Source organism: Pavona decussata, unplaced genomic scaffold, assembly GCF_977016875.1.
Source record: "Pavona decussata unplaced genomic scaffold, jaPavDecu1.1 SCAFFOLD_214, whole genome shotgun sequence".
Lineage (NCBI taxonomy): Eukaryota > Metazoa > Cnidaria > Anthozoa > Scleractinia > Agariciidae > Pavona > Pavona decussata.
This window is the reverse complement of record NW_028145619.1, coordinates 3,807,394-3,827,763: the sequence shown is the minus strand read 5'-3', so window position 1 is coordinate 3,827,763 and position 20,370 is coordinate 3,807,394. Positions and strand designations below refer to the sequence as shown.

Genomic DNA, 20,370 nt, shown 5'->3' with positions numbered 1-20,370 from the left:
AGCTGATGATGTTATTTTTATTAAGTGGCATGTTTTTGATCTCCTAAACGTTTATCTGCACACGTTTGTGGTGATTACGAGACAGTCATGCGTTCAATCTTTTCGTTCTGTGCCAGGTGTTTTTTCTTTTTTTTTTTTCTTTTTTTCATCGCGTAAAAGTCATGAGTTCAATTCCTACATGTTGAGTCGATACCACTGTGGCGTTTGATGAATTGTCAGGCCATCTCAGTTTCTTGGAGTGATAAATGTTCAGGCTTCGCTTGGCTGACAATTTAACAAATTTTTATTTGGAGGGTGGTACCGTTTCCAATATTCTTGAAACTCCATATGCAATTTGATAACGTTATCCTAATTGATCTGACAAACTCTTGTCATATAAAGTGAAGATTTTAGATATGGACATTTTAAAAGCCCTTTTTTCCAAGTCTTACTATACAGTGGTTCCAGACTCAAGGAATCACTGAGTGCAAAACTTAACGGAGAAATTTTGTGCCGACCACGCAAATTTTCGTGTCAGCTGATTTTGTGTTCTTTCCCAGATCAAAAACGGTGACCGGCCAACCAAAAAACTAAAATATATCTTCTTTGAGGACGTATATGTATGTCTTCAGTATCTGAGGATCATATTTCAGGACGCATGTATATGCCCTTGGAATTCAAAGGGATATAAGAAATTTTTAATACATTCATCCAAAACGTTGCGCATGTTAAGAATCTTAGCCTGCTCGTGTGATCGTATATGTAATATCTAACATGTCGATAAGTTATTTCTTCATCTTTAATTTTCTTTCGATTACGTCCATTTGCTTTTAGTCGTGGTCACCCTCAAAAGGCTAATTCTCTAGTAACCTAAAACGCCAAAAGAAAAATTATATGCAAAGAGATTTGCATACAAAGCGCTTAATGATCTGGCTCCAGAATACATATCTGAACTCTTTTGCCCATATCTACCATCACGCCCATTAAGATCTGCTGACCAAAGGCTCTTAGCTACTCCTCGCTATAACACCAAGACATATGGAGCGAGAGCCTTCTCTGTCTACGCTGCCAATGCTTGGAACTCCTTGCCGCTTCAAATAAAGAAGTCCGAGACATTGAACTCTTTTAAATCTTCAGTTAAGACATATTTATTTCGTAAATTTTATCAATTAGAGTAGGTTTTTTAATGTGACTATGAAGTTTCTTTTATATATATATGTGTTTTTCTCACATTTGTAATTGGCATTTTTATAGAGTTGTAAAGCATTGAGACTTAGTCTAATGCTTAATTGTATATTATTATTATTATTATTATTATTATTATTATTATTATTATTATTATTATTATTATTATTATTATTATTATTATTCAATTATTATTTATCACATACTCCCCTTTTTACCCTGTCGAGGATTTTAGCCATTTTAATCAAATATGCAGGTCCTGAGAATACAAGAAAATGATCGTCAAGATTGCACAGTGTCCCGATTCTTAAACAAATTCTCCAAATTAGTGCCATCACAAATAAACCAAATACAGCGAGGAGGATATGAATGCAAACATGTTCATAATGCAGCGGGATTAAAGGGGCACTGCCACGAAGATTTTGCTGTATTAGTCAAAACTGCTCAAACATTTGTCTAAGAACCTTTCCTCCAACGCAAATTACTCTTAGAGTCTGGGAAGAAGCTATTAAGCGATTCCTAGAAGAAAAAACTTACTGTAATCAGTCTTTTTAGTGATTTCTTTAAGACATACAAGAACAAATTTTTTTTCAAGTTGCAACCATTTCCATCTTAGCCATCTGCAGCCAAAGATAATTAATACTAGTTTCTGTTCACTTGTGGGGTTGTTGTTAACAAAACTGAAACATTTTAATGTTTCTACAAATACAAATATATTTTTTTGGCTATTCAATGTGGCACTAAAATAGATGACACTGCCCCTTTAAGAAAAATGGTATATTTTCGTTGTCAATCAGTCCGATTTTCCTTGTCTAATTTATTTTGAATACGCCAGAATTTTCGCTCCAGCTTGAATATTATGATAAACCAATTAGATCGCAACACTGAACAATAGAAGCGTTTGTAAACAATAACAAATGGGCACAAAGCCTTTTGGGTGAAAGTGGCCCCTCAACCTTTTTTCTTTTTTCTCGTAAAAACAACGCAAAAATCGTAGTTTCTCAAAGCAATGTCCCTGGCACTCGTTTTAGTTTTACTTGTGACTTTGACAGCTTGAACGAGATTCGAGCCCATTGCCTCTGAGATACCTGTACAGTGCTCAACCAACTGAGCTATTAAGCCAACTGGGAGTAGGTCATTTCCTGAATATGCAATACGTATACCCGTAGAGGTGAAGAGATATTCGCAAAATAGCCAGCTCTCAGTTGGTTAAACAGCTCAATTGGTAAAGCAATGCACAGCTATCGCAGAGGTCGTTGGCTGATTTTTCCAGGCTTTCTTTCCACAGCTGTTTAAGTTGTGTGCATCACTGCTATGGTCTCTAACTTGTTGCAAATTTCCGAACTGAAAAAATACAGGAACTAAATCTGCTTCTTTTCACAGGCCCATGGGATGACATACCAATCCCTAAACCTTCAAAGATTAACGCGACAGCCTTTACCAACACCACCCTAAAGTGCTTGGTTGACGGACAAGTAGATTATGAGTATGAGTGCCGCCTGAGATGGTATTTCAATAGCAAGTCGGCGCCACTGCAATCCAGTGAGAAGTATGAATTAAAAGTAAGGGAAACTCGAAGCAAATGCAAACAAGCTTTCACCCTCACCATTACGAACGTTACGGCTGATGACTCGGGCACGTATAGCTGTCACATGTCCTGTGAATGGGACGAATGGAAAAGCACTTCAGCAGCCGTCCATTTGGAAGTTTCACCTCAACCAGTGGGTAAGACACTCTGATCATTTTATCTGTGTCCCCTGAGATTTTCACAATTCTGAATATAATGGAACACAAATAAAATACAAACTGCGGTGATAGACATAATAAACTTGCGCATTTCTAATTATATAACCTGACGTTCCGTAGGCTAGTCAACATACATTTCAAAAGTGACCGTTAAAATTTTTTACAACTATGTATATAAAAGTAATAAGGGGTCTGGAACCGGGAAAATGGGAACATGGGAACCTACAATTGACCTTGCTCCCAATGTGTGGCTTCATAGCTCAGTTGGTAGAGCATCGCACCGGTAACGCGGAGGGCACGGGTTCGAATCCCGTTGAAGCCTGAATTTTTTTCAGGCTTCCAATTTCCAATTACATAAATTGGAAAATTCACTGCGATGATCACTTCTCACTTTCATCTATATCCGCAGTTCATATATGAATTATTTCATATACTTTACAAGAAAAACAATCTTAACAATGAATCTATAAAAGATACGGTTAATTAACAAAGTATCACCTTCTCACTGCTGACGTTGACATTAAAAGCTGGCTTAAGTTCCTGGATAAACAAAGTTTCTTTGATTTTACAGTGATAATCACTTTTGCCCGACGCTAAGAAATATCAAAATGATCGCACTTGATATCGTGTCCGGTGGTTTTGACATGGTCAGCAATGGCTGACGTGCCGTCATTTTAGCGAGGGCCTTGAAATGATGGAACACCTCATAACACCATCCAGCTTAATACGAATGCACCTCGCTGTTTTGACCATGTTTTTGGGGCGTACACAAGAACGCGGTCGTCATGTTGTCACATTGTAAACCTAGTTAACTCGATTGTTCAATCTTTTCGTGGTAAAGTGTTTTACAAATTTACCCCATTAACAATGCCTTTACACAAAGGCCTAATCTATACTTTTAATTTAGCTGAGACTAATTAAGCCGACGGTTTGTGCCTAGCCTTAGTTAGTAATCCACTTTACGGTGTCGAATTTGTGTGTAAAATGTTGACTTATTTCCATTGAGCTACTTATACTTTCCTAACAATTAATCATAAAACAAAAAGGCAGTGGGCAAGAAGACAAACCGTCCTAAAATGGTAAATATATTTGTCCTGAGGCATTCCTGACTACTAATTAAAAGCTGGCTGGCACCCTTGCAAACAAACGCCAATCTGAGATCTGGAAAGTAAGATGTAGGATCTGAATACGTGCATGGTAAAAGGCATATGTTTTCTTAATCTTTACACTGAGGTCTATGACGCAAGTTTAGGTTCTGGATACGTCCATGGCGCGAGGCATATGTTTCACTAATCTATGCAATGGATCTGTATATACCTTATTATAGGAAATTAACGCACGTGTTAATTAAGGTATCGGAAATTAATGCGACTTAAACTAACCCGAATGGAAGGGAAAATTACTTCCCAATAAAGGAACTTAAAGCGAAAGGGGTACTAAAATTTCAAAATGAGGGAAATTAACGCGATTGTTGAGACAACAGGAACAAATTTATTTTAACCCAAAGTGTAAAGATCCGAAATGAAAACAATGTTGACATAGTGTCCATGATACTGGCGGATCTCCACCCTTGCAAAGCCATGCTTTTTCCTTTCAGGGTGAAAACAATGGAAATTAAAGTCACGGAAATTAACGCGCCTCTTAATTAATGATCCGTGGAAATTAACATTAACAAAAATGACGCTCGACTTAAATTAAGGGGAATGTATAGGCAAGAAAAGGAAAGTATAATTCGGTTTTTATTACAAGGACATAATGTCAAACGTAACAGAAAAAAAATGCACTTAACTTAATAAGCTAACACTTTTAATGTGAAAAAATTTTACCACCTCATGATACCAACGTTAAGTGAGGGTTTTAATTAAATAACTGGTTGAGATTATTGTCACTTGCAATAAGACAGTATTTTTCTTGTGGAACGCGGTTCATATACATCAATATCGCATTTAACTTTTCCACGTTCCATTTTCTCAATACAGGTAAGCTTCCTGGTGCAGTGTTTATCAGTTTTAGCTCAAGTGACGTTGCCTGGGTTACTGAAAACCTGACCTCCGTTCTCAAGGAACACAAGATACGCTATCAGCTGGGAGGACCCATCGACCAAAACATGGCTGACAACGTGTACGACAGCAGCCTCCAAGTGTTTTTAGTTGTTTTGTCTGACAACTACCCGACAATGAATGTCTGTCGGAAAGGGGGGAAGACGAGCGTCTCAAGGAGGGTAGGAAGGGGAGATTTGCCGCTGATTATTGTTTATATAGACAAAATTAGGACAGGGCGTTTGATCGATCTCGCTTGTTTGGGTAAGAAAAATTTGCTAAAGTTTGAGGGGCACAAGGAAAAAGAGTGGGATAAAAAATTGCTGCAGGCAATAGTAGGAGCTAAAGTTGTTAGGCTTTGAAAGAGTACCTCCCAGACCGATTTTCAAACTAGTAATTTTCATTTTTGGGGTGAGCGCTTGCTAATTTGAACGTGTGCTTATTTTAATTCTAGTCGGGGTGAATTGTCTGTTTGTGTGTCTGAATGTGTGTGTGAAGATACATTTAAAGGCTTTTTATAAAAACAATAAAGACTTTTGCTTTGATAAAAAGTCAGGCCTCTTGTTTATATAATTTGAAATGACGTATTGTGTGTATACTCAGCTAAATTAGTGGCGCAGTGACACTAATTATAAGGCGCGAAGATCATTTGCGAGTTTGGAATTGGCGATTTTTTTCGAGACTTCTTGGGGGTTGGAAGTTTTCTTGTTAATTTGTTTTGAACTTTTAAAAATTGTTTGTCTTTAAAACGAGATTTCCCTGCCACGGTAAAAATCTTTAAAATGAACTTCGTTTCGAGCAGTTTGACTACCCTTCATACGTCGTCATTGTTTTCCTTTGTAACCACACCTTTTTCAGATATGCGCGTTGCTATGTTTTTAATGAGGTATAATGGAATTAAGTTATGAAAGCGGGAAGATACGCTTTTTTCCTAGTTTAAAATAATCATTCAGAATTGGCTTCCACGTTCCAAAATTTTGTTTAGAACTCTGAACTCATTCCATGCCGTTCACGTATCATTTCAATTTCTTCAGAATTTTCTCTGCCTAAATAGATCCATTTCTCTGGTCACAATCTTAGCACCTTCCCAATCTCTGTTTTTCGTGCATTCTACGCTGTATGAAAAGTGAAAGTTTCACAAATGCTATTAGTTACTCTTTTTGAGTGCAGAAATATTTCTGGAGGAAATTTATTCTAAGAGGAATGGACTTTTGTGGATTCCTTTTTGCAGCGTTTGACTTTTACAGGATCCGATTTTAGCCTAAAGGACTTCTTGTTCGTTTGTTTGTTTGTTTGTTTGTTTTTTATTTCTTGGCTTTTTTCGCACATCCCTTTACTAATATACCTGCATCATTTGAGTGATCATACTTTTAAAGTTTGTCGACGGAGTCCAAAATTAGAACTACGTTACATCATGTAGGGCATGAAAAAATACCTCTAGTTCGAGTTCTGAGTTAATCATTTAAATCATACACAAGCTCGTTCCCAGAGTCTCTCCACTTCACTTGCTTTGACGTTGGAATAAGTGCTATTCGAAATGGCAAACTGAAGACTGCTATAAAACATCTCGCGTAGTAATGGTGGTCCGAAACTACGATTTTCGAGTGCGTACGACAGCCTCATTTAGAAGAATAGGTTAAATTAGAGTACCCCTCCCTAACTTTCTTCATAAGACACCTGAGCAGACAAGACCAAAAAGGGTAGATCCTGAGAATGTCTATCCTCTTCCTGTCTCCTGGGAAACGAGGTTGAATCATGCAGTGTATTAACTTGAAGACTTTGTCCACCCACTCCCAAAGATAAAACTACCTTATCAGTATAGCGTGAAACGGTACCTCAGGAAAGTACCACGAATGATCTGAATTAGACCCACATCGCGTCATTGAGTAGTATACTAAAATTAACACCAAAAAACCTGCAGCTATGACCCTTATAGAGCTTGCCGTAAGAACATGATCTATTGGAGTCAAAGGTATTAAGTCACAATGCTCTCCCAAAATTCAAATTCACACTTTAGTCTTGAGATACGGTGCAAAAAATATGCAAACTATGCGTTACAGCTTCGAGCAAACGAAATAATTGACGAGAAATTGGGAATAAAATAGCCTCCCACGCAGACTTCCTTAGGGGTTCGTCACGCGTAACCCCTAAGGACTCTGCGTTGGAGGCTAGGAATAAAACGACCCAAACTATACGAAACCAAGACTGACACAGTTACAACGTTGGGTGAATTTCTGGAACAAAACTACAAACTTATTCAACTTTCTGTAACTGATAGTTTAAGGGCAGGAGCTAAATCCCCGGCTGAAACAAGAAAGGAATGTATCGAACTAACTCTTGCTATTATGGAATTGCCGAGACACATCCGCCGTGGTTCCAAACTAAACACTTTTATTATTTACTCTCGTTGCAACGGTCCTCTTGGACGTATTGAATGACATGTTTATATTCTTCTGTTTGTTGCTGTTTTTGTCGCCAGAAATGACGACAAACAGAAAACTATAACTACCTTAGCTTTTTCATTCAATACGTACAAGGTGTATGAAATGTGAGATAATGTAACCATTTTTTTTCTATCCGCCTCGATTAGCTTTCGTTATATGCTGGTAGTCTTCGCCTGTACAATTCGAAATAGAACTTTTTTAATAAAACGATGATGATGCGATGGTGTCCTTCCGATCTTCAAAGTACCACCGCTGTACTGTATTTAGAATAATTTTATGCTATCTTATTAGTTGGTTTTGTCATTTACAGCCTTGTGCCTTCTTGTAGGCTCTGCAGTTGACAGTCCTTCTAACTTGGCTCGTTACAATATAGTGATAGACATTTTAAACGTGAAGTCGGGTCAATATCATCGTACCCCACTATTGTAGACTCTCGCAATCATGGGCATCAAATGGCGGTCCCGAAGGTGTTTGCCACCGGCAAGAGTTGAGTATAAATATTTTACTCTTCCCTTTAAATTTTTGGGCCTTCGAACCACTTCCTTTATGATTTGGCCCTCTTATCCTATGTATCCAAAAGAAGCTAATGTTCTAGTCCCACTCAACTTTAATAAATGGATTTATTAGCCTCTTGCTTTGGGTCAAAAGTTGCTATATTTAGCTAAGAAGAAGTTTTTATATCTAAATTCAAATACTTTGTTCGTATATAAATTGCTTCCAGATCACAAAGTGAGATGAAATGTACTGAGTTTTCAAAGAAAGAATGAGCCACAACATTAAAATGACAACAGTATTAGCAATGTTGTATATTAATACAGATAAAACGGATTTTAAGTGCTTGACAATTGGGGCCCAGCTTTTTCAAGTTGGATTTCCATCTATGATCTTGGCCAGCTATATAGCTGAACATGGTCATTTTACACTGTTTAAATTAAGTGACGTCCTGTGGATTTTCAAAATATTACTAAATGTAGATGACACTGCCCCTTTATAAATGCTGACGCCTTTACCTTGTGTAGGGATGCTGCATTCAGCCAGATGGGAATGCATCAAAAACGCATAGAGGACTGTCAGAAAGCTCATAGTCTGGACCCAAATTATGGGTACTTTTCGTTAGATAAATGATCAATATAATTGGTTAATTGTCCAATTTAGTTAAGGGGGACCTCCGCTCTCACCAAAAATTGACGTTAAATAATTGAAAATACTGTCTAAATTTCACAGCTGAGTTAAAAAAGGTGGAGATCCAGTATCTGAGATTTATATATATTTAGCAAAGCCTAAAAGCGGAGCTCCACAATTCCTTTTTAATAGCATTTATATACATGCTACTCTGCTCATTTTATGAACGTAATAACGTTACAAATTCTTCATCCTGTCTTGAGTTATATATATCTTAAGTGCATATAAAGCAAACTTTTTACGCGTCAGCGGAAAATGTTTTGAACCATAAGCTGTTCTTGTTGATCGTACGAGATCACATTGCCGAATTCCGATGACGTTCGAGAGCATAAAACACTTGTGGATGAAAAAATTACGCTCTCTCTCAAATATTTCTCCTGTGGAAACTATTAATGCATTTGCGTAAAGTTTGAAATGCGTACAACAAAGAATATTTGGCTATCACGTAATGTTTCCACGCGTGCAATTTGGCCGCTCGGATAAAAATAAAATATTTGTTTCAAAATTTATTTCTTTGTAAATATTCCTCGTACAGAAATATTTATAGTCTCATAATAAACTTTACAAGAAAAAAAATAAAGGAAAAATAATGTTTGGTTATCAGTTATGGTTCGAAATATTTGGACGTTTACTTTAAAATTAGGGCTTACTGTTTACCACCCTGCTAGCAGAGCCTTTCTTTTGCTTGCTCGATTTTGGCGTTCCTCGGTAAAGAAAAAGACAAAAGGAGGCTCTGCTCGCAGGGTGACTGTTTACAAATATGCACTGCGAATGACGAGCACAAAATGTTCAAAACAATTAATGACTCTAGGAACATTTCTCCCAAAGAAATAACTCTAGTCTCTAACTAAAATTTAAGAAAAGAATACAGGAAAAATAGTGTTTGGTTGTAGCCCGAAATATTTCAGTGAGCGCTTAAAATTAGAGCGTGTTTACAAAACTTATGCGCTGTGAATTGCGAATGAATTACACAAGTCCAGCACAAAATGTTCAAAACAATTCATAACTCTGTGAATATTTCTCTTAAAGAAACAATTCTAGTCTCTAAGTAAACGTCAGCAAACGGAGGATACAGAAAAAATAATGTTTGGTTGTGGTCCGAAATATTTCAGTGAGCGCTTAAAATTAGAGCGTGTTTACAAAACTTGAATATGCGCTGAGAATACCGGTAGCGAATGAATTAGTGAAGTCCAACACAAAATTTTCAAAACAATTCATAACTCTGTGAATATTTTTCTTACAGAAATAATTCTAGTCTTGGTAAACGGAGAATACAGGAAAAAACAATGTTTGGTTGTGGTCCGAAATATTTAAACGTTTACTGCGTGTTTACAAATGTGCCCTGCGAATGAATTACACAAGTCCAACACAAAACATAACTCTGTGAACAGCTCTATGAATGTTCAAAATTAATTTATCCACGAATATTTGTCGTATGGCAACGATTTAAGTATTTGCGTATAATTTGAAGTATGTTAAATATGGAGAATTACCGACAGTTGCCTGCAAAAATGCATTTAATTTCTATGCAACTTGCGAGTTGCTTCCTCACCCAGCTCACCACATGTTTGTTTTCAACTGACATTTCGCCTGTTTGTTCGTCGCTCTCGGGGTTCAAATTTGCTTATTAGTCGCCTGCTTTCTCGACATATGTAGTTTGACAACATATTCAACGAATACAAGAAATCAGTGTTCTTCAAAATTCTCGTTTGTTTTCTGAAAGAAGTAAGCCATCCCACTTCCCGCCGAAAAAAACGCGGGTTGCCGCACAGGTTGAGTGTGGCATTTCACAATGGCTTACATAGAGGGGTGGACGTACGACGGACGCTCGGACAGTGACGTCATAACCAAAATTTTTCGCTTTTATGGGTATATACCAAAATCTCTTATCAATGGGGCTCCGGCGCGGGGAGCTCCGCTAAAAACTGAAATTGTTTGGTCGCCCATTTTCGTGTTTAAATTTCCTGCACACCACCAGATTGGAGTCAGTTTACACGTTCAAAGTTAGTTTAAGGTCTTGATCACTATTTCGTGAATTAAGCAGTGGAATTTATTGCGGCAAAAAATACTAACTTTGACTGTGCAAACTGGCTCCATCTGCGCTAAGTTATTTACGTAAGTGTCTCATATGTTGTTCTCACTCACTTATATTCAAACCACGAAGAGAAACAGTCGCTTTGCCTTGATAATTATGGTAGTATCATCAAAACTATACAGCATTAGCTTAAAATAAATTTTTTGCTGAAGTCCTTCAGTAAATGCCTATTCATATGATGATTTATTTGCATTTTATTAAAACTTGGACAAAGTAATATTGCAATGAATACTGCATGTGATTAGTTTTAATTACTCTTCTTAAAATCCGAAGCAGAATTGATGACTCTTTTTGTTCTCTAAACGCCCTTAAACAAGGTGAGGTATAGTTAAAGCCAATCCCCGATGTGTCAAAGGCATCGTGTGATGATATTGAAGAAGCTCACTGCATTTCAAAACAAGAATTCAGATTCTTGGTGAAAGTTAGTGCTTCCCATTTGATGTTCCAACGTACATTTTATGAACTAATATTAATTTAATTTTGGGAAATTGGACAATGGTCCAATATACTTAGAAAAAATATACTCATTATTATAATTTTTTTAAATCACCTTTTCTTTTCTTGAATTGTGTTTATAATCCAGTTGCCTTTTTACCAATTGCATACCACTGCCTACTTCAATCCTAAATTTCGTAAAGGTATTGCTAGATTGTTGCTGCCTGGAAGAGCCCCAAATCCGAATTTTCTTACATATGTCGGAAATCCGCCGGATTTGAAAAATATTATCCCATGCGTTGAAAACTCGTTTATACCTCGCTGCAAACTGACATTAAAGGTAGGTTTTACTTTTTAGAATGGCCACAATTTTATCATTTTGCTCGATATGGTTGGAATTTTATGTACATAGGCAGTTGAAGTTTTTTTTGGAATTGGAACTTTTAACTTGTAAATAGTTTGGAACATGTTGATGAAGATGTTGTTTTTTATTATTTTTATTATTATTATGACATTTGTTTTTTCTTTAAGAAAGTTTGTGCTTGAAAATTAGTCTCGAAATCGGAATGAATTATAAATAGGTTTTCATAGTTCTTTTTTCAACTTTTAACTTTTAAATAACAATTTGCTTGGTATATGTTAATAAAGAGATTATTATTATTATTATTATTAATTTTTTGTTGTAAGGAAGAATAACATAAAAAAACAATAAAGTTTCATCTTAACCCTTTATTTGGCTTCGTTAGCATTACACAGCCCGCGGTTTTTAGCGAATAGTTTTACAGCTAAATGAAGTGTCTCCACAAAATATTTCACTTGGCAAGCTCTAAGACGTGAATAACTTCAACTCAACTACTTTGTTGTTATTATTTATATGGCTGAGCTGCGAATCGTTGCACAACCGTCCACTGATCAGTATCAGCCCCTGAAAAAAAAATGACAAGTATTTCACATGGACAGGTGTAAGAACGGTGGTTATACGGAAAAACAGATTGTGTTTACTAAAAGTAGCGAAATACTCCAGAAGTAAGGTTTGGTCATTTTTTGATCTTGATTAAGGATAGGACTGATATTTTCTGACTTACAGTGTTGTTTTACGCTTCAACATTGCCAAGTAGAATTAACGTTTTAATTATTTTCTTGACGCATTATTGACGTATTTATAACACATTTCCGATGATTTCGCTTGAAACTGTCCAATAAAAACAAAGAAGTAAAAAGGAGGTCCAAAACGATGAGACAAATCGACAGCTCCACGTGGCTAACGTCTTGGCTTTGTACCAAAAATGACCCTAGTTAGCCTACATCGTACGCCCGAAACTGTTTCCTTTGAAATCAATAAAATGAAAACTATACGACCACGTAAGAGTTACGTTTGACAAGGTTAAGTTCGTGAAAGCATTTAATACATAAACTAAAACCCTTTCAGAACTTCTGTCCTGGCCAAGCTGGACCATTTCCCGATATAAATTTTCCATTTAGAAGTTAGATGGGTATGCTGTTAAGACGTTCTGCCTTAGCCAATTATATAAATAGGACAGTTTGATGGCATGAGGGTGTTGCATAGGCCGGAGCACTTTCTAGCCAGAAGTCAACGTGGGAAATTAAATTACTTCTCGGAAATCTTTCTTGATATTTTCTAGAACCCTCGCAGTTGAAGCAAAAATGATCGATGGCGTTCTAACCCTCTCCGGAAATGATCACAAATCTTTTTGTGCTTAATACAAATTTCCTCGTTCATAGATAACTCGCTTTTTTCAGGTAACATGCTTTCGAGCTTTCCACTTGTCGTGAAATATCCTCTTTTGTTAAAATCTGGATCATTGTATAATGCAATTCCGGCTATTTGATTGGCTTAGCGGCCATGGTATATTTGTTAAATATTCCATAGAAATAAGTCGTATGTTCATTTCATAATTCTCACCAGCAGCAGCACTTTTTAAACTGGTCATCGCATGAAAAATCACAATCGCCGTGGTGGCCTGGACAATCGTCGGACAAATTTACACATCCACAATCCCGGCCAGCACTGACCTTAAAATATAAATTTAGAGCAATTTTGATTGATTAATCGATTAATTAATTCTTTCATGTCCCCCTCCCCCTACTCTTTCTTCGTCTTCTAACCGTAGAACCTTGAGATTTGTTCTTGACTGTTGGTTCTCAACTCAGTTGTTTAAGGGAAACCTTATTCAACCCAGTTGTCTGTTTGTTTTGTTATCAAATAACATTGCTGAACATACAAGAAATTTCCAGTGCTCGGCCGCTCAGAATACATTGTCAATAGGCCTTTTTTGAGTTGCAGTGAACCTCATTATGAAAGCGAGATTAAGTGCAAAGCTTTTCATATGAAGATTAGTCTTGCTTGCATATGAATGGAAACTAACTTTCATAATAAAAACTTTGGACTTAGCCTCGCTTTCACAATGAGGCTCACTACAACTCGGAAATGGTCTATTCAGGCTAGGCATTGAATGTGTTGGAGAAGTACTGGGGTGCCAAGGTCGGGGTTTCATTAATGAATACCGAGTGCGTGAATTGATCCAGATATACAAAACAGTCCAACATAATATACGTCAATGGAGTGTTACCGAGAGCATGAACTGGGCAGGTAAAACAACAAACTAATTTGTGCAGTATGTGACGGTTGGACGGTGTCACAGTGGTCTATGATCAAGAGAGAGAGCGGTTTTGATCAGTGACTGAAGGTTATGTAAGTTGGAAACTGCTTTAAGCGGAAGTAAGACAATTTAAAGTGATTGTAGCTGAATGTGCACAGTAGAACCTGTAGGGATGGCAGCTAAAATAAGAAGCTGGGGAACAGAAGATACTGATGTCGTACCGTAGTTGATAATTACCGCGGCAGGAGAGAGAGACCGAAGAGAAGGGTTTTGCATGAGTCGGTAGGCATATGTGGGTTCATGACGTCATTTCAGATGAGATGATGTTCTCTAACTAGACATCAGACGTGTTGATGTTTGATGGGAGATTCCCAGTGCCTTGGAAAGAAGAGAATGAGGAGTCACACCAGGTATAATATGAAAGCTATGAGGGATTGTAGAGGAGAAGATGCAGGAAAAGTTCTACCATTTGCGGTGGGTTGTGAAGGTTTGGGTGGAAGATCAGTACAGAGATACTTGCTGGAGGCAGAAAATACTAAATCGAAATTGTTTCTGTGTGAGAGCAAAAGTGTAGAGAAGATGTATTCGCTATTGAATTTGACTTTCAGTCACTTACTCAAACAAGTATTTATCACATGTTATAGTTTGCTCCAAACAGCTAACTATTGGAATCTATAAAATTCGTGACGATAGCAGGTCTCTTTTGATAACTTATAAATGTGTTCGTCTCTTGCGTTTTTCCTTAACGTCGTTCTTCGGAGCCTTTTCACCATGCAAAGCATCCACAGCGATCACAAGAATGATCAGCAACATAAAAACCTGAAACTTCATATTCGTTCTTCACCTATGTAGGAATAAGTTAGAATAAAAGGTAACCTAAAGACTGGTGTGGTGTGTGTGGCATCATTAATTTTAAGCTCAAAATTAATGGTCTTAGTTTTGTTAAAACACTCAGTTAATGCTGCGTTGTCTATTGTCATGGATGACAATGCATGCCTGACAGACAAAACGTGAAAAAAGAAATGCTTATGTCTGAACGTTTTAAACTTTCTTCTAAAATGAACGGTGAAAACTTAATCAAACCTAGCTCTCTGACCCTGCTAAAACTAGCCAAAGTATCGCAGGCGATGGCAAAAAGATTCACGTGGTTTCTTCCTCTTGGTTTGTCGGAGCAAGATAAATATTAGACACATTGAAATGAAAGGAATTTAGTTACTTTTCAACACCAAATCTTGAAAAAAGTTGAAAATAATTTCAGTCATCTAAGTGCGGAGAAAATTACCAAACCTTATAACCACAAGATGTACAAATTTTACATATTAGAAAACGAAATAGCCTGAAAGGTGTTAACTGAATCTTTTTGTGTGGTGATCTTGATCGATGTCACAGCAAAATTAGTCATCAGAATTTGTTACGGTGGGAGTTAAGGCTTAGGTGATACTATTTTTATTTAGCTTTGCTGGGCGAAAGCAAATTTAAAAGATATAAAGTGCAAAAAAGAAATGGCTGGGGGACACTAAAGTTCAGTAAAATAGTTAAAATCTTTTCATTCTCCGACATCCCTCTTCAGCGAAAAGAAATTAACTTCCGCTGATTGAGGGCCAGCAAAACCAATTTCATCTGCCAAGGCATTGTTCTAATACGTCGTGAGTAAAAAATTACAAAAGAAATGTATTTCCTTTACTTAAATACTACTTGCAGAAAACTTTCAAAACGAAACAGGAAATTTTGTATTCTCTTTTAACATGTCAATTAATTTAGAACCTTTCTCGGGCTCGGGTTATGTCTAGGTTACCTGCACACAATTTCGTCAGTAACAATAAAAGCAATTTCTGGTAGAAAGAGGACATTCATTTCCGAAAAAACAAGGTTCGATAGTTGTTCATCGAGCTTCTTTTATCCTTTCGATCAATGCAACCGAAACATGTAGAGGAAACATGTGGAGAAAACTTTAACTTGACAAAGGGTTATTATCATGTTTATTCTATTAACCGCCCGCCTTCGAATACTGAGCACCAACATCGAATAAGCGCCCACCCTGAAAGCTAATAAGCGCCTATCCCACCCCCTCCTAACAAAAAATTAAATAAAGAAATAATAGTAAGAAGACGAAGAAGAAGAAGAAGAAGAAGAAGAAGAAGAAGAAGAAGAAGAAATTTCTGTACCAACCCAGCATTAATTAAGAGGAGCATCAGTTGTGTTCAAAAATTGGTTCTAGATAAGGTTTGTATTGTTCATGTTAGCTTTTGCGCTTTGTTTTCAGTTGTTAAAGCGAAATCACTTGGTATCCCTTGTCTTGTTATTCTAAAAATGTCCTTCCTTGCTGAAAATGCTGGGAAAATAATAGGTGTCCACCCTCGAATAAGCGCTCACCCTTGAATAAGCGCTCACCCCCGAATAAGCGCTCACCCCCGAATAAGCGCCCACCCTTGAATAAGCGCTCACCCTCGAATAAGCGCTCACCCTCGAATAAGCGCTCACCCTTGAATAAGCGCCCACCCTTGAATAAGCGCTCACCCCCGTCAGCAAAAAGTTAAATAAGCGCCCAGGGCGGTTAATCGAATAAATTCGAAGTTATTTTAAAAGTATGAAGATGAGTCTCACCTCCTGTAAAGGTTTTGCCTTCTTGATTCCAACGCGTTCACTCTGCAGTGTCTGCAAGAAGATAATTCAAAGCAAATATCACTTCTCTTTTATGCCCTCTAGTATCCATGGTACTCTAAATAGTTGGAAAAATGCTAAATGCACGAATTTTAAAGAAAGTTCAAGAAAAAATACCCAGATGTTCTTTTTACGATAAGAAAATAATTAATACATTCATGCAGAGTTCCTATTAGTAACTGTAATGTGCGGGCGCTCTTTGGAAGGAACTTTCAATGTATTCATAATACATTTATAAATGAGAAAGTACAATCATGCAGAGTTGTGTTGATTATATTGTAATCTGCCGGTCTACTTTAAGTGAAACTTTCTTCAATTATTATAAAAAAGATATTTACAATACATTCATGAATGAATTAGTCAGGGGCAAACAATGCATCGTTTCGATGGAATATCTGTTTTGAAAATTTGAGAGCTATTGCCTGCACTATATGGTATCCAGGAACCATGGAAACACCCATGATGTTATTTTTTATCATTTAGCGGGGGAAAGTTCGGTTTTGCCAGACAAATGTGAATAGATTATCTCAGCGGGCCATTTCCAGTGCGCACTTTCCTGTGAATCATAGCTAGAAGCAGACGCCAAGAAGTCTCAAACACTCTTCTATCATTATCCGTGATGACCGATGACAGGAATTTTGTTTTCATCAAAGTGCTGCTCGGAAAACACACGCACGTTATTGTTACTGTAAGCAAGCATATTTTTCTGTCGGAAATTGCTGTAGTAGAACAAATTTGGAGGTAACTTTTAGACAGTTGGAAAACCAGTGCGCACTTTCTTGTGAAACATAGCTAAAAGCAGATACCCAGAAGTCTCAAACACTCTTCTAAGATCGATATAATCATTATCACTGAAAACAGATGACAGGAATTTTGTTTTCATTCGAATAAAACAAAGTGCTGCTCGGAAAACTCACGCACAGTAGTGTTACTGTGAGCAAGCATATTTTTCTGTCGGAAGTTGCTAAAGTAGAACAAATTTGGAGCTAATTTTTAGACAGTTGCAGCACCCAATTTTGTAATGCTTGGATAAAAAAATAAAAGGTTCGTTTACTGTTCACACGCGTCCGCGGTCTCCTAGTAACCAAAGAAGTGTTGTCCCTTGAAAAAACTTTCATAAGAAAATCACGTGGTTGGATTTGATTTTTTACTAAAGCTCATTTAGGGTTTAAGAAATAGTTGTTTAAAGATGAATTTACCTTACATCTGACTGACGAATTAACAAAAACGTTCATTCATGAATGCATTCATGATTGGTTATCGATTCCTTCGTTATACATGAGAACATCAGTCATGTAAGGTTGCTATTGGTAATCTTAATGTCAGAGTGCTCTGTAAGTGGAACTTTCTTTTAAACCGAAGAAAATAATTAAAATCTGATTCACAGAAAATAATTTTATGGATCTTAGAATACTTTATGCAGGGGAAAGGGTTCCTATTTGGTTATTTGTCGTTATACAAACTAAAAAATTCATCTATATGACAGCCATTTTCATTCCATGTATATTTTTTAATAGCCCATAATAATCTACATCCGGTCTAGGTCCCACGCGGCCACGAATGCCTGGGACTTCACAACAATAACTAGAAAATGTCACAAATCAGGTCAGTTCGTCTCTCCACTACTTGGAACAATCTTTGCCAGAGCCCGCGGAAGGAACGCATTGGAATTGAAGCTCCCATGCATGAATTAATCAAGAAAGGTAATTGTGTGCGCAGAGACGTTTCAATCTTGTCCAAAAATATAAATGCGAAAAAAAAAAATAAAATATTTTTGGTCAAAGTAAAGGATGCTATGAATACCAGAGCAACATATTCTTCTAAGAGGATGCCTGCTTTGCACTCAGTCTCTTTGTGTAACTACTGTACAAGGAGACGCACTGGAATTGAAGTTGTAGAGGTTTTTTTGTTTGTTGTTATTTAACTTTTTCAAGTCATACAAAAACGGAACTTTCTACACCTCCGATCGATGATTTAAAACACGCCATTAATCCACATCCGTGTAGGCTTGCTTAACTGGCAGTTCTAATGTGTGGATATCTTCAATAGAACAAAAAGATTCTCTCATTTTAAGAAAGTATAATTTGTCTTTCTCTTAGAAGAGTGTACTCATTTGAGACGAAGGTACTTCTACATGGGTCTGAGAAGATAAAATTAGAATAGAGATGGAAGTTAACTGCCTTAATTAAACTATCTATTTGTACAGGGGCTGTAGAAAGGACCAATTGGAATTAAAATTGCAGAGATCATCCATTTGCTTTTGTCTTAAAAAATGCAACCTGAACATCTGATCAATTAACTATGGAAGATCAATATAATGTGTATCCTTAGAAGCTTGTTTGTCGTCATACAGCACTGTATAGGTATCCATTTCTAGCAGAAGATTCTTTCCCTTTTAAGGCGCCCGTTCCGATTAGATTAGCGAGTTGGTTCTTTTGAGTTTTGGCGTAATGACAGAAGCAAGTTTAAATGTTAAAAAAATATTATCTATTTGTTGAGCAAGTGAAAAATTTGAGAGTTGACGTAATATTTACAATCTCATTTTAACACGAAGAAAACGTCCTAAGCTTGAAATTCCATGCCTGGCTTTTTCCTAATTTATTAAATAAACCTCAGAGATCTGCAAGTTTTCAACATAACCTGGTGACCACACAACTCCCGACCCGATTATTCTGGTTTAAAGTCAGTTCTCTGAAAATGCTACTCCAAAGCATTTGGCGGAAGAGTGCAGCCAGACTATTTCTCATCTGAAAAGCTAATGCTACGCAAAGCTTCATTTAAGGAATCAGAGCAATCAGAAACCTATGGCACACATTATCAGCGCTATGTTCAAGAATTCTACGCTGTACGTTTGATAAAATGAAATAACATACTCATTCCACCTATCGTTCCACCTATAGTTCCATTTACTTTCGAAAGCACTTAGAAATAAAGAATTTTTAAAAGTCTATGAAAAACTCCTACCAATTTTCAGCACGGTATGTTTCCCGTTTGAGGAAAAATTAAGTTCGCTAAGTCGATACTTCCAACCATTCGCTTTTCAACTGTAATGAAAACCCTTGCGAGTGATAATACATTCACGATCTCTGACTTTGCTGTCATAATGATGTTCTCCCATTCTTCATGGCCATTGTCTCTCAAGAGATAACAATTCTCGCGATGGTGCATGAAATCTATTTTGTTATTAAACTAATAATGTTTAATTGCATTGTTGTAAAATGCCCTTTTAGAGAAGCCGGTAAATGACCTCGTTACTTTGAGCGGCACGCCGATTTCTGAAGAACGCCGGCATAAGCTGTGGAATTTAATTGATGTGTCAGGCCTAGAGATTGGAGTATCTAACAATCGTTTAATTTCCCCAAGAGGCAACTGAACTCTCCGTAAATAATGTGAAAACAAAGCTAGAACCTTGAATATATTATCATAAAGAAGAATTTTCAGCGCATGGTCAGACTCCTCTTCAAAAAGGAAACCTAAGATGCTAAAATCTGCTAACGGTTTTTTTTCGTTAGATGCTAGTATATTCCGTAATGTAAAGTTCTTCTGGAAAATAATGGGCCAAATACACGATAAGTTGGATGAATAAAATATATTCAATTTTACCTTATGCGCAACATTCCAGGCCGCTTCTTGTAGAAAGTATTCTATTGGCCGCAGGTTTTCAATTGTTCAGTGATTCTTTCAATAAAGTTTTCGGTAGTATATACCATGCCAATCACATAAGGGATTAGATCAAGTTGGTTGCACCTTCCGCCATTTGTGCGTCGGCTAGCACAATTTACGCATTGGTGTAGCAGTTTTGGAGTAAATTTAACTAGTACTTTGTGCTGTCAGTTTTATAGCTATGACTGTCATGAAACTTGAAGATGTAAAGCTTGATATCTCTGACGCTGTTTTGATGGAGTAAGAAAAACATTCAGTCATGGGATTTGAAATTATGAACAATTCAGTTTTGTAAAATGAAGTACTAACTCAGTGCTGAT

At 36.9% G+C, this 20,370-nt stretch overlaps 1 protein-coding gene and 1 long non-coding RNA gene across 5 annotated transcripts in view; one reads left to right on the top strand and one right to left on the bottom strand.

Annotated features, from left to right (window-relative positions):
* The window catches only part of LOC146460365 (uncharacterized), a 33,914-nt gene extending 28,414 nt beyond the window's left edge, over positions 1-5,500 (top strand). For all 3 annotated transcript variants that reach the window (XM_085088261.1, XM_085088263.1, XM_085088262.1), the window contains 2 exons: positions 2,548-2,889; positions 4,890-5,500. In XM_085088261.1, coding sequence (XP_084944387.1) covers positions 2,548-2,889; positions 4,890-5,311 — 764 coding nt within the window. In that variant the 3' untranslated portion in view covers positions 5,312-5,500. The remainder of the gene's footprint in view (positions 1-2,547; positions 2,890-4,889) is intronic.
* Positions 5,501-11,814: 6,314 nt separating this feature from the next.
* On the bottom strand, positions 11,815-16,629 carry LOC146460364 (uncharacterized). 2 transcript variants are annotated; one of them, XR_014857669.1, is made up of 4 exons: positions 16,331-16,629; positions 14,461-14,570; positions 13,030-13,139; positions 11,815-12,030 (listed from the first exon to the last, which is right to left on the bottom strand). It is a non-coding gene; the product is annotated as an uncharacterized LOC146460364 (long non-coding RNA). The 2 variants fall into 2 exon arrangements; XR_014857668.1 differs by lacking the exon at positions 14,461-14,570 and having other exon boundaries at positions 16,331-16,595.
* Positions 16,630-20,370: the final 3,741 nt, after the last annotated feature.